The 13,306-nt window shown below is 41.3% G+C and overlaps 2 protein-coding genes and 1 long non-coding RNA gene across 4 annotated transcripts in view; 1 reads left to right on the forward strand and 2 right to left on the reverse strand.

The window, feature by feature from the left end:
* The window catches only part of mew (multiple edematous wings), a 213,610-nt gene that overhangs the window by 76,644 nt on the left and 123,660 nt on the right, over positions 1–13,306 (forward strand). The gene's annotated exons all lie outside the window — the stretch shown is intronic.
* LOC136414724 (uncharacterized) lies at positions 1,596–4,672 on the reverse strand. Its single transcript, XR_010752559.1, has 2 exons — positions 2,876–4,672; positions 1,596–2,835 (listed from the first exon to the last, which is right to left on the reverse strand). It is a non-coding gene; the product is annotated as an uncharacterized lncRNA (long non-coding RNA).
* LOC136414506 (roundabout homolog 2-like) overlaps positions 4,700–13,306 on the reverse strand; it is a 146,882-nt gene continuing 138,275 nt past the window's right edge. For both annotated transcript variants that reach the window (XM_066398562.1, XM_066398556.1), the window contains 5 exons: positions 8,296–8,574; positions 6,659–8,239; positions 6,285–6,606; positions 5,370–6,009; positions 4,700–5,099 (listed from right to left, as the gene is read on the reverse strand). In XM_066398562.1, the coding sequence (XP_066254659.1) occupies positions 4,758–5,099; positions 5,370–6,009; positions 6,285–6,606; positions 6,659–8,239; positions 8,296–8,574 (3,164 nt within the window). In that variant the 3' untranslated portion in view covers positions 4,700–4,757. The remainder of the gene's footprint in view (positions 5,100–5,369; positions 6,010–6,284; positions 6,607–6,658; positions 8,240–8,295; positions 8,575–13,306) is intronic.

The raw sequence follows: 13,306 nt of genomic DNA on the forward strand, positions 1-13,306 counted from the left end.
ACACGCTCCAAAGCAGCGGTCATTGCCGAACTCAAAAATGCACTAGTGGAAATTATGATGGCAAATTTTCCATTGTGATGGGGTCCCATAATGCGCCGCAAGAAGAAGTATTTTCACGATGTCAGCGCTTGAAAATGAAATTTATTAAAGTAGCGAGCTAATTACCTAACGAGTGCGAAAAGTCATACCTCATCGTGCGCTGCCTGTGGATGAACTGCTCATGCAAATAAGCGGAGTTCGGGCAGCATGGTAATTAGTGCGTAAAACCATGTGTTTGGGTCAGCAACGAAGTACCAACCAAGTAACATGCACCAAGAGCTGGGTTGAATTAAGAAACTACAGTGGAAATACATATGATTACTGAGGGTGATGAATGGTAGAATATGGACACTAAAATTAAATTCGCTACATGGATATTTTCGTGGACACTTTTCTTTTACTCCTGTGACTACCTTGTCCTAACAGTATCGAAGATGAAGTGCTGAATGCATTTGGCACTTTTCCCGAGATATCCGACAGCCCACTTCAGCTCTGTTTTCTTCTAACCCGTCTTCTGCTACTGCAGTGGAAACAGCTTTAAACCAATCTCGGCCAGCTCATCTGAGATGAATTCTAGAACGTGTTGGTTCTCTCGGAGGTAAGCAAAACACCCATCAGGGAGCCTCCAGGAGATTCTCTCTTTACCACCAAAGACTTTCTCCAACCCTCTAACGATGACGGTGAAGGCTTGAGTTTTAAGGAGTGTTCCCTTTACATTTCTTTTAAATGGACTTAAGACTGGACAACAGCAACTGAAATCGGCAACGTAAGGGAGTGCATTACGATGAATCAAGAGCAAAAATATGAAGATCGTTGAAACAACACGAGGCAGGAAGAGGATACAGAGAGAGGAAGAGGACATAGAAGAGAAATATATCTACAATATTTTGGATATTCTTGGCATCCATGGAAATGGTCTTCCTGAACCACAATTTATCTAATTTCTTATCGGTGCTTATAGCGTAATAGTGTTTTAGCCATTGCGTATATTGCAGGAAAACGTGTATGCTAACTTGATCTAAGCGGCCAGGTTGTATTTTAAAAAATTTGTTCGTTTGGCTCGAGTTAGGAGTAAAACGTTTATTCTTCAGTTTTGGACTACCAAATTTCCTCTAGGTTTAAGTCCTATACAGATGGAGCTGTAATTTTTGGTAAAAATGGAAAGTGCAGAAAAGCAGTTTTTTGGTTCTCTGGATACTGACTGCACCTTTAGTAGGAAATCAAACATCCAGTGCACGATTATGAGTTTTCAACAATGATTAGCTCGTTTAACAGCACTCCGGTCCTTAGAAGACCGGTGGCGAAGTTGTTCCACTCCAAAAGAGGTCTTTAGAGAGTAGGAGAAGCACAGGTGAATTGGGACGATTTCCAGTATTTTATCTGAAAAAAAATTTCAATGTACCTATTTCTGTGTAAACGCTAAAAATTCCAAAATTGAGCGATCTCTGGTAGAACCTGAACCATCAGGAACTGAAAGGCGGCAGATCTTACTTACCTGCCATAGCAGGTAACACCAGAACTCGCATAGGTTGTAGGCAATGAAAACGTACACTTGATAATTTATAAACCTTATTTAATTGTTAAATACTGTACATTGTATAACATAGTAGATGGCACATAATTATAAAAATATGAGCACAACGTGGGCAATACCTACATAGCTATTTATTCAAGATTACGTACTGAGTGATAGGAAGACTGAAACGGAATAAATTATGTCTTCAAAAAAATGAACCCATCCAGATGATTAAATTTCGCTATTTGCTACGAAACCAAACGCCTTAAGATATGAAGAATACTTGGGGATAACTGTCTTAAGCTTATCTGCCAACCCTTTTTTACACATGAAAAACATGAAAACTGTACAGAGTATAGCTCATTTAAACCTAAGGAGGGATGAGATTATTATTCTTTCGTTAAATTTAAGAGTAAGAAAAGGTATATACAACTGCTGATATGTGGCATATTTTACATAGAAGCCTTTCAGATTATGCCTATATACTAGTAGTCTGCAGGAATATGTACCATTTTCGAGGTATAATAACGTCTATGACTATTAGACTACATCTAGGGTTAGTATAAAGTAACCAAATGGGAGGTTGGTTGAATACATTAAGGATTGAGTGACTTGAGCCATCTGAGTAAGATTTTTGTAAACTTAAGTAAGAATTGCGATTGTTTTAATGAGGAGACCAAGTCCCGATTGTCAGGCACATGCGCAGTAGGTATAGAGGCCGGGCCTGACACACGCTCCTGTCAGGTTCTGACAAGCCGGAATCGGTTTTCTGTCCTGTTGGAGCGGAGCTACTATAAATCAGTCTTTATCTAAGTTCTTAACGTCTAAAATTCCTAAACATCTCCTTAACCAAGATTTATCGTACACCACAGCTTTAGGATGTTAATAGCAACGTACGTGATAACCCAAAAACCTAAGGGTTATATCTATTTACACAAATGTTATAAGTCGGGTTCTTGCAGCTTTAAAAACGAATTTCCTGAATATTTTACAATTTTTATGCCTACGTATTAGTCCGAGGTCACAATATAAACTCGCCAGTTACCTTTAGCTGATTATCATTTTAACAGCAATTACGTATACGTTTTGAAGTGTTATTGCTCGTGGAAAAAACGTTTTTGCAATAGTTTTAGTATGTTATCGTCATCAGTTTTATGTGAAATGACAATTCACAGCTCTAGAACTAATGCACGTTTATTTTTCGATATTTGTTTGAAATATGAAAATGCGGTAAGGATGAATAGTTGGAGGTTTTTGCGATGGTTTAGTCACGTAATTTACTAGCGGTGATAAAAGCGAGCGAAGGCAAATGAACCAAACAAAGTGGCGATATATTCAAATTATGTAGGTAATACAGCTAATGCTAGGTGGTAAGCTATAATGAACCATGATGAAAAAATATCTGAAGACGGCAAGATAGCAATACCACAAAACGAGTAAAATGGCGATACACGGAGATAGAGCGAACGGTGATGTTCAAAAGAAATAAAAACACTGAGATAATTTTTCAACAACTCGGCAATTTTGACTATACAAAAGTGACCTAGAATGGCCCAAAACAGGCCGCAGAACAACACACTCACTGCTCAGGCATTAAATGCGAGGTTTAATGTCCTGTTTTGCCCCGTTAGCCACTTTTTGTTTCAGTCACCATTTTGTCGGAAGGACAAAAATGGATCAATCCCTGGCAGCTGCCCGACTTAATCCGATTAATTTCGGTCCAATGGTCAAATCCTAATCACTTACCTCATGTCAACCTTTTGGAGCGATGATTCCTTTGCAATTGAGAAGAGGGATTTTCAGAGCGTTTCAAGCGGTTTTGACCGCAAGAACTGACAACATTTTGGGGAAATCCCCAGTAATAAGAATCCAAGTTCCCTCATTTTTTGGGAAATATTAGGTAGAAGATTTCCAAAAAGCGGTTTTCGGTATTCACAGAAGTCTGTCGATTAATGAGAGTAGAAAATTGAAGAAAATAAGGTTTATCTTTAAGTCCTCAAAGGCCCGCATGGAAAATTATATAAATTCTCACATCTCTGAAAAAATATCGCCCCTTATATTTCCGCATATTTTTCATTGCTGAAGGTGTGACCGAAAACCGAGGAAAATTCTTAACGGTTTCTGCTAATAGGGTTAAGATAAATTCATTCGTTTACCAAAAAAAAAAACTTTTACGTCACGAAATATTGAATTTGAATATCAAATTTAACCGAACTAACCGAATTTAAATTGACGTCAAAATTATGATTTTGTTGCGGGGAAAATCGGGTAGAAATTCACCAGATACCTACGAAATTGAAATGTCGATTTATTTGACCACGCAAAATTTCTGTTTAGTCAAATAATCATTGTTGCTCTTGTGATTTGAGTGCACTTGTGAGTTGATTGCTCATCCGAACTATCGGTTTTCCAGCGCAAATTTTCCCATAAGCTTGCCAGAGAAACCCCAGAGTTCGACAAAAAAAAATCGTAACATTTTCCTTAAATGAACGATTTCGAAAGCTGATAGCTTTGGCAATTGGCTGAAAAGAGGGAAATTCATTTCCAAGGAATCCAAGTTGGGGAAAACTTCAAAAATCTATTTGCAGTCGGAAAAATGGAGGATTTATAGGTGAGAGGCTCATGAAAGTGGAGGAAAAAGCTCTTTAAAGCCGCTCTCGAGTGAATTGCAGCGTCTACATGTGTGTTGACCCTGTATACCCCACTTACCTCTACAAAGATATATTAAGCAGATTTTTTTAAAGTTGCAAGAACTGGCACACAATGTAACTTCTATACTATAGATTCACTGTATAACGGTAGGCCTTAGAACTACAACTTCTAATCAATTTTCAGGAGCCACGTAAGTTTCCATATATGGCGCGAATATTGCGCATCTAACAAATCAGTAGTAAAACACAAATCTTAGATATGTACATCCCAAGAACACCTCCTTGATAATAAAGAAAAGGACCCATCAATTGAGATAGATGCGATCAGTGTACAGTATCACAATGTTTCGTAAACTTATCTTAAGATCCGAATATGTACACAACAAATATACACTTCATTTACCTATCGTAGGTCGAATCATTCTCCTAAAGTAGCCTTAGAAAAACGAAATAGTGCTAGCTAGTTCAAACCATCCCACAGGAATTTAGGACCGTCAAATAAAAAACTCATTTTTCCATTAAAAAGATCACAGTAAATTAGCGTACCTAATTTACAACATATTCCCAGGTTCACTTCTGGAGGAGCCATGGTACACATGTCTGGTGGCACTTGGGCTAAAGCTGCTCAGTCCCGGAGAACCATTTCTCCAAGATAAAGCTGGAGGTCCCACTCTGGCATAAACCGGTTGTCCATGGCTGGAATTGGGCGAGACTAGGTCAGGAGGGTTGCTTTCTTGGGAATTCTTCCTGCTGTGCTGGTCCTTCTTGGGCCGGCGCAAGGTGTGAGCTGGCGCGAAGTACGAGTCTGAGTAGACCTTCCTGTTGTAGTAACCCCCGTTCGAGGCCGGGTACGGTGATTCGTCGTCGGTGGAGAGTGCGGATGAGTTCCATAACTGGAAAGAACAGTTATGATTCTTTGAATATCGAAAAAATTGAGGTGTGAAGGTGATGGTAACCTTAAGAACGTCCATTGCCTGAGACGAAATTTAGAAGGAAGTGCCGAAAAAACTCACCATGGCGATGATGGGAGGAGAAAAATGAAACAGTGACAGAATTTCAGCATGTAAAGAAAATATGAAGAAATGACTTCCAGCGACCGGCAACCCCTTCTAGCTTAGGTAATACCGAAGGACGAACAGGTTTCTGAACAGTTCAATACTTACGAGTCTTCTGCTTCCAGTCACTAGAGTGGTCGTAGCATAAGGAGCAGGAGAAGAACTCCCATCATTATTATTCGCCAAAGTGGCATCAACTTCTGCGTAATCCGCAATCTGCGACGCTCTGTCATTTCCCACATTAGGACTGGCATACTCCTGCACTTGTAGCAAGTTGTACTCATTGTACTTCCTGCCACTGTGGTATCCGTTTTCCGAGCCGGCATATTCCAGCTTATCAGGCCTGGTGCTGTACTGCTCTTTGAAATGCAAGGGATTTGTATGGAGGTTGATATTCCCATTGAGGATATTGCCATTGCTCTGAGGAAGACTTCCATTGGCATACTCGTTCCTTTGGGAGTACTCCTGGTTTGGTGTGAGTTTGGAGTATTCAGGGAAGGTCGTTGCGTAGTCCGGAATGTCTTTGTCTAGCCATAAGGGCACTTCTTGCTTGGTAGCTAGAGGGGTGCTTAGTACACCGCCATTGGTTCTAGAAGGAGTCATGGTCTTTTTGGAAAGAAGTTGCCGACGTCGCACGAAGAACATTGCTCCGAAGAGGACTAGCATTACTAGTATCATGCTGATAAGGAGGGCCATGAACCAGGTTTCGGTGACGAAGTTGTCGGATTGCATGTCCGGACCAATGGGCCTATAAGTATATGACAAGCGTGTAAAATCTTGCTCGCAAAAAATGTACTTACCGAGTGATTTTGGGACTAAACCTGAAACTTATTAAACTGGTTTACCAGATTTTTAACGAAGAATTAAATCAAAACTTAACGTATTGAGCGGTAAACCGTTTTAATGCGAAGAGGATTTTAGTATCAAATTTGACATTAAAACTCTCTTCGAATGTTTCGTTCGGTTAGCATATTACACCGAAGCTTCATAAAATGAAAAATGACTGAAACCATCAGGACTGACCTTTGCATGCTGCTGTCCATGATCCTGGAAGTAGGATCCAGTCTCAAAGTCGAGGCGGGACTATAAGGGCCAACTCCAGCTCTGGTACTGGCCGCCACTTTCACATAATACACCACCCCAGAAGATAAATTTCCCAACAAATAGCTCGCAGAAGATCCCACATTTATGATGGTAGGAAGCGCTGAGTCATTGCTCTTCACATCCAACTTATAAGTCTCCAATTCTCCATTGAGAGTTCCTGGCGAAGGAGCTTTCCATTTCAGCCTCACTGCTGTTGAGTTGAGTAGAAGAGCTTCCATACCAGTTGGTGGTTCGGAGGGCACTAAAAACAATTTTAATTAAAAATATATTCCTGCAAAATAGATGTGGCTCACCATCCTCCAGAGTCCTCACGACTTTAGAATTCGAAGGCTGCCCTTCTATAGCTTTATAAAAAGGTATCAAGAAGAATTCATACTTCGTCCATTTATCCAGGTTGGTTACAGTAAAGGTGCTTGAAGCTCCGGTGTGAAGTACTGTGAGCATGCTGTAGCTTCTAGCAATATCTGGGGACTCATCTACAGACACGCAGTAAATGTACAATCCTTCTACATAGGTGGATTCTGTAACTTCCCAAGCGAGCTTTACAGCACTAGAAGATATGGGAATGGCATCAGTTAAACGGACTATTTTGGGTGAGGTCACTAGGCTGGCTCTAGCTTCACTTAGAATTGTGACCTCAGGATTACCCCAATTCTGGCCCAAATCCGGACCAACAATAACAGGCTCTGAGAAGGGTGATGGAGGTCCTAGGCCATGCGAATTCTCAGCTCTGACCAAGAAGGTATATGGTATTCCTGCGGTTAATAGATGCTGGGTAAATGTAGGTCCAGGGACCCTTCTGGCAACAATAGTCCATGTAGGGGTTACTCCCTCTTCTCTTCCAAAGAGTTCTACTTGGTATCCAAGGAGACTTGAAGACCCAATTTTGTTGTTTTGACCCCAAGTGATGGTAACGCTTCCTTCTGATTGGTTTAAAGCGTGAGGCCTACTGGGTGGGCCCGGCACCATGGCAGATTCTGGAGCTTTAAAGAAATTTATATTGGGATTCTTGGGGTTGTCCACTAGAAGATGACCGGTCCAAGTAGCTTTTCCATTCTTGGAAGATGCCACGCACGTATATGCTCCAGAGTCATCCTTGTCCAGGTTATAAACTTCCACTTGGCTAGGATTTGTCATATTTGTCCTACTGGAAGGAGACACTGGGACCCCTTCTTTATACCACGAAATCACAGGTTTTGGGGTACCGTTGGCTTCACATATCAAATAAGCTACTGAATGTATAGGCAGAGTTTGATTACTAGGTCCCCGTATGATCACTGGAGGGGGCCTGTCTTCTTTAGAAGTGACAGTTAGTCTTGTTCGAGTAGACACAGAACCGGCTTCATTAACAGCCGAACAGATAATGACAGTCCCTGAATTTTGCACTTGAGCATTTTTAAGTATTAAAGTCGACTGCCCATCACCAGAAGTGAAAACCTCGTAGTTTCCTGAAGGGGACCCTGGATAAATCAAAGTCCTGTCTCCCTCTAGTGACCAAAAAATTAAGGGTTTAGGGCTTCCAGTCACGTGGCAGTGGAAGGAGACTTGCTGGCCGCTTTCAATAGTTTGGGCCAAAGGCCTGGAGGAGAAAGTTGGAGGTGCATGAACTGTGAGGAAAGCACTGGCTGATATTGCTCCTGCGAAGTTGTCCCCGTCGCAAGTGTATCTTCCTTGATCCAGAAGGGTGCAATCTTCCAGACGTAGAGTGCGATCTTCTAGAACCCTCACCCGTCCTAGAGGCATTGTTCCCCCCGTAGCTTGTCTTCTCCACAAAACATCTGGTATTGGGTCTCCTCCAACATTACATGGAAACTCTACTGTAGAACCTACTAGGGCCACTATGTCTTCTGGAGGTCTTATCATGAAGGGTTTAACTACCAAAAAACCAGAGAAGAGTATTAATACATTTTTCCGGAAATATTGATCTTACCAAAGACTTTGAGGATTGCAACAGCACTCTCTCGGATACCGGCAGTGTTTTTAGCTACGCACTGATATCTGCCATCATCAGAGGGCTTGGAGCCGGTAATGGCTAAGTTGAAGCCATCGACAAGCTTCAATCTTGCGCCTAGTTCCAGTGTTTGCCCATCTTTTCTCCAGGAGACTTGAGGCTCTGGAGTACCCCGAGGAGGGGCGCACTCCATGACGATGTCTTCACCAGCAGCCACTCTGCCATTTTGAGGCTCCAATCGGAATTCGTCTCGAAGCACTGTGAACCGATATCAGCTTTTTAATCATTATTCTGCAATCTCCGCCACTGATTTTATGTTATTTCATGCAAAGAGCACCGTTCTTGCTTGCTTTATATTGAAGTCCTTGCGCTTTTGATTTGAATCCTTAAAAAGTATGCGATCGAACACCTAGATTTTCGAGAATTTTTAAGTTGGGCCTAGAGGCATGCTACGCCAATGACTTTACACGACTTCAAAGAGAGAGTCGCTCATCGTACTTTGAAACCGACGATTTTGTTCCCACAAAGTCAGAGGCGTAGCGACGCCCATTTTTCAATTAATCAGATGATTGAATAATAAATGAACCAAAGACAGTTAACACGTCGAATTTCAAGAATTGTCAGCTGCCCTTGCAGATGAACTACGCCAATGAATTTACGACGAGGGGGAGAGGAAGAAGTTCCTTTCTCTCCACCTGAAAGGTGATGATTTCGTTCAGAAGTGAACTAACCTGAACTCTTCAATTGACTGCCTTATTTAGAGAAAATCAGAGGCGTAAGGGCTCTAATCTTCCAAGTAATTAAATCTCCAAAAAGTGTTATTTAACATGTCGATTTTCAAACATTTTAAGCTGCTCTTGGGGGCATATTACGCCAATGATTTAATACGAAAATATCGTCGGAAGGATATTTTTCTCTCCCCCCCTTGAAACCAACGGCTTCGCCCGCACAAAAGCAGAGGCGTAGAGGCATTTTCTGATAGATTGGAGCGACGAATGCCAATCAATCAATTTTTTTTTTTAGGTTTCTGGCTGGTCTCAGAGGCGAAGTACGCGAATGATTTTACGTCGATAATGAAGCGGAAACGATTTTTTTTCTAGACGAACTTCGACCTGATTAGCAAAAAAAACAGAGGCGCAGTGACTCCCAGTACCTCAATTTCTTTGTGCAACATTTCATATTCATACGAATAACGCTCTATTTTATGTTAATAATATTCCCCAAGAGGCCTGACAACATCAATCAAACCCGAGTGCCTTATGAAGCTTGAGTAACCCCATTATTTTTCCGCCCTTCTAAGTATGGTAGTCATAAAGAAACAAAGTATATCTATAAAAACTCATATGTTATTTCCATGGCTCGATTTCCTCCGCTTTTTCTTCTCTGTGTATCTTATTCTTTTATCGCATTTTACACACAGTTTGTTGTGTTTTATGGTGCTCATTTGAACACTGGGAAAGTCATTTCCAAGAGTGCAGACGAGTGTTTCACTGAGATATACAACTTTATTATTTCCTAAATAATACATGCCACTCTTTGGGTTGGATATGGGTAGCTCACCCGGGGATGCACCGTAATAGAGGTATTACGCTTTGGAGGTATTTCACTTCGTTTGATTGGGCGTGAGGCAATTTTAGGACGAAACGTGAGCAAGGGCTCAGGGAGATAAACGTGGAAATAGTTTTTCCAACAGAAACCACCTGGCGATTGTGGAGGGGCCTCAGGAGAGAAAGTCTTATTCAGAATGGAGGGAGAATGAAAGGGAAAGGGTGCGAAGGTATTGATGATTCCGGTAGCAGAAATTGAGATTTTTGACAGAGATTCGAGGATCGTCTCGGAAATGCCCGATCTGACATATGGCGATTTTTTGCTAAAAATTTGCCAAAATTACAAGAACCTAACCTTAAAGCTTATGTCTAAAGCTCGAAGCTGCTGTGTTGATTTGTATTCGTTTTGGAGCCGTTTTTAGCGAACGCTTTTAGATATTTTGTAAACATGAAAAAAATTGGTCATCAATGCGTGATTCAATACTTTCATTTCAAAGGTCTTAGTCCATCCGACATGAAAGCGGAGTCAGATTGTACTCTGGGGCAATCTGGTTCTCCGTTAACAACTGTAAAATATTGGGTGGCAGAGTTTAATCGCGGTCAAGACGAACTCCGCGGTGGTCGACCCAATGAGGTGACCACTCCAGAAATTCCGGTGAAAATCCACAAAACTCTACTGGGAGATCGTCGGCTAAAATGGCGCGAGTTAGCAGACGTGGCAGGTATTTCAAAAATTACTGTACATCGCATTTTGATCGAACAATTGGACATGGGAAAGCTGGACGCAAGATGGATGCTGCGATTACTCACAATTGAACAAAAACAGCACCCTAAGGATATTTCAAGGAAGTGTTTGGCAAAGTTTCGAAGCAATAAAACCGAGTTTTTGCGTCGATTCGTAACCACGGATGAAACATGGGTCCATCATTTCACACCTGAGACGAAAGTAGCAGTCAAAACAATGGCTTCGAAGGGGGGAATCGGTCCAAAGAAGGCGAAAACTGTTCCATTTGCAGGAAAGGTGATGTCGTCAATTTTTTGTAATGCTCGTGGGATAGTTTTTATTGACTATCTCCCTAAAGGAAAAACAATACACGAAGAATATTATGCAAATTTACTGCAGCGATTGAGCGAAAAAATTAGGAAAAAGCGACTGCATTTGGCGAAAATGAAAGTCTCGTCTTATCAAAACAACGCACCAGCCCACACTTTCGTCATCGTAATGGCCAAAATCAATCAACTTTTTTTTTCGAACCTTTCTTCGCCCCCCTTTTCACCAGATTTAGCCTCCTCAGATTATTTTCTATTTCCAGTCTTGAAAAAATGGGTCGTTGGAAAGAGATTTGCACAATAATGAAGAGGCGAAGTTTGAGGTTGTTGTCTATTTTCAAACATTCGAAGCGTCTTACTATAAAAAGGATATAGAACATCGCTGGGAAAAGTGCGCCAGTCTTAAAGGAGACTAAGTTGATAAATAATGTAACATTTTCCATTTTTTTTTCTTTAAGTGTTCTTCTGGGACTATCCTTGTACCTAGTTGGTGTCAACGGTGAATCCGATGTCTCATTTCACACGGGAGGTAGAAGCCTTAAGAAAGCGCGCACCTGTGATTGCCACTTACTTAATTTTCCTGGCAAAGTTAACTTCAAGTCAATCACGGAAAGCCGACGTTAGAGGTAAAATTCAGCAAATATCTACCTACATTTTTGTCCTGCAAATTCTCCATTGCTCTGACATCTAAATTTTCATAATCTGTATTGATCCAGCGACTATTCTCATCATTTCCATCTTCCATAGGCGTACCTGGAAAATCTTCGAGCCCCATCCAATTACCTCACATCAATAATTTGGAGTATCCATACTTGATGACTATATCAATCAGTGATCTGATACAAACATTATGGACTAGACAGCCGTTGTCCTATTAACCATATTACACGAGGCATAAGAGAATGCACCCTAAGTAAATAATTCAATTTTGGTTACGCATATTAATGTGCAGGCGCCCTGCTGCCGGCCAGTGATATGGTTTATGGAGTGGTCAGTTTGGTGGGCCTCATCCAGAACGGTTAAACTGGACTTCGCTGGTGGAGAGCTGCGGCGCTTCCTTGAAAACTTCGTGCCTAATTGAAACCGTATACCAACTAAAATTTATTTCCCACGAGCCCACTTTATCTCTCGCCACTTGATGACGCCACTGATGCCCACTAGAGCCTTATTAGCATCACGCATTATACTTTAATTATTAACGCCATGTCGCTCTATATTGTACACGACATCCTCTATTCCTGCCCAGGGAGGTTTAGATATGCCGGGACAATATTACTTATAATGCTCATTGTCTTTGCTCAGTGTGGCGAGTGGTTGGGGCCTATCGGCTGCCATTTATTACTGCCGGAGCAAATTTTCCTTATATTCGAAGCTTTTAGAGCTGAAATTGCTTAAACCGCTCGATACGGCTAAAGATGTAAATCGCCTACCTCAAGGCTATTTTCGTAACGAGCTCTAAAACTATTATCCTCATAATTGACTATCTCACCTTATCTTGTTCCACGGACTACGAAAAAACCAAAACGGCCCTTCTCAATTTAAAAGCTATCTAGTATTTTAATTAAAAACTCTGCAATAGACGGTGCAAATTCAATCTCTATAAAATATCCCTTGTTGATGAGGAAAGGGAAATTATCTTCCTCCGCCCTTTCGTCCCGTACTTCCCTAATCTAGGAGTGTAATGCCTTCCGCGATTATCAATTAATATCTTAGGAATTTAATAGCTTCAGCAAAATGCGGTGGAAGGGGGTAATAGGGTTGTTGCGTTGGTCCAGGGCAAGTGAGGACGGTGCCAGCACAGTTGGCTTCCCTGGATATCTTACAGGATTTAGGTCGGATTTGTTATGCATGTGTACATCTCCTTCAAAGTGGGGTTTACGTGCAGGCCCAACGAGAACATTGAACCTCGATTTTCAGTATTTAAAATGAAAATGTGTAAAAACGGTCGAACCCGTCGATTTCTCATTCGAGGGGGACGGGGGATTTTTTTATTGTACTTTCAACCCTACACAACCCTGAACAAGGGTGACGGTTAGCCCCAATATTTTCAACGGTGTCGAGCGATGCCTCATTTTAAAGGTTGTTGTTCCCTGATTATCACCTCCAAGTTTGAAGCCACTGCCATCATCCCCGGTGCTTTGACAGCTTGGCAGAGTCTTTGGGGAAAAAGGCTTCTAGTTGATAACTAATTTATCACAATAAGAGCTGCAAACTTCAAAATGAGGGCACGAAAACCTTTGAACGTGGGATATCACCGAATCGTTTTTAAGGGGGTGGGTTTTACCACTCAAATTTAAAAGGGCTCGTTTCTTTATTTGTAATTTTTTTCTTAAAAGAGGTGGGTAAATGGAAAAAAGCGTTCAAATTATTTTTCTGATCAATTTATGAGGTAC

Source organism: Euwallacea similis, chromosome 1, assembly GCF_039881205.1.
Source record: "Euwallacea similis isolate ESF13 chromosome 1, ESF131.1, whole genome shotgun sequence".
Taxonomy (NCBI): Eukaryota; Metazoa; Arthropoda; class Insecta; order Coleoptera; family Curculionidae; genus Euwallacea; species Euwallacea similis.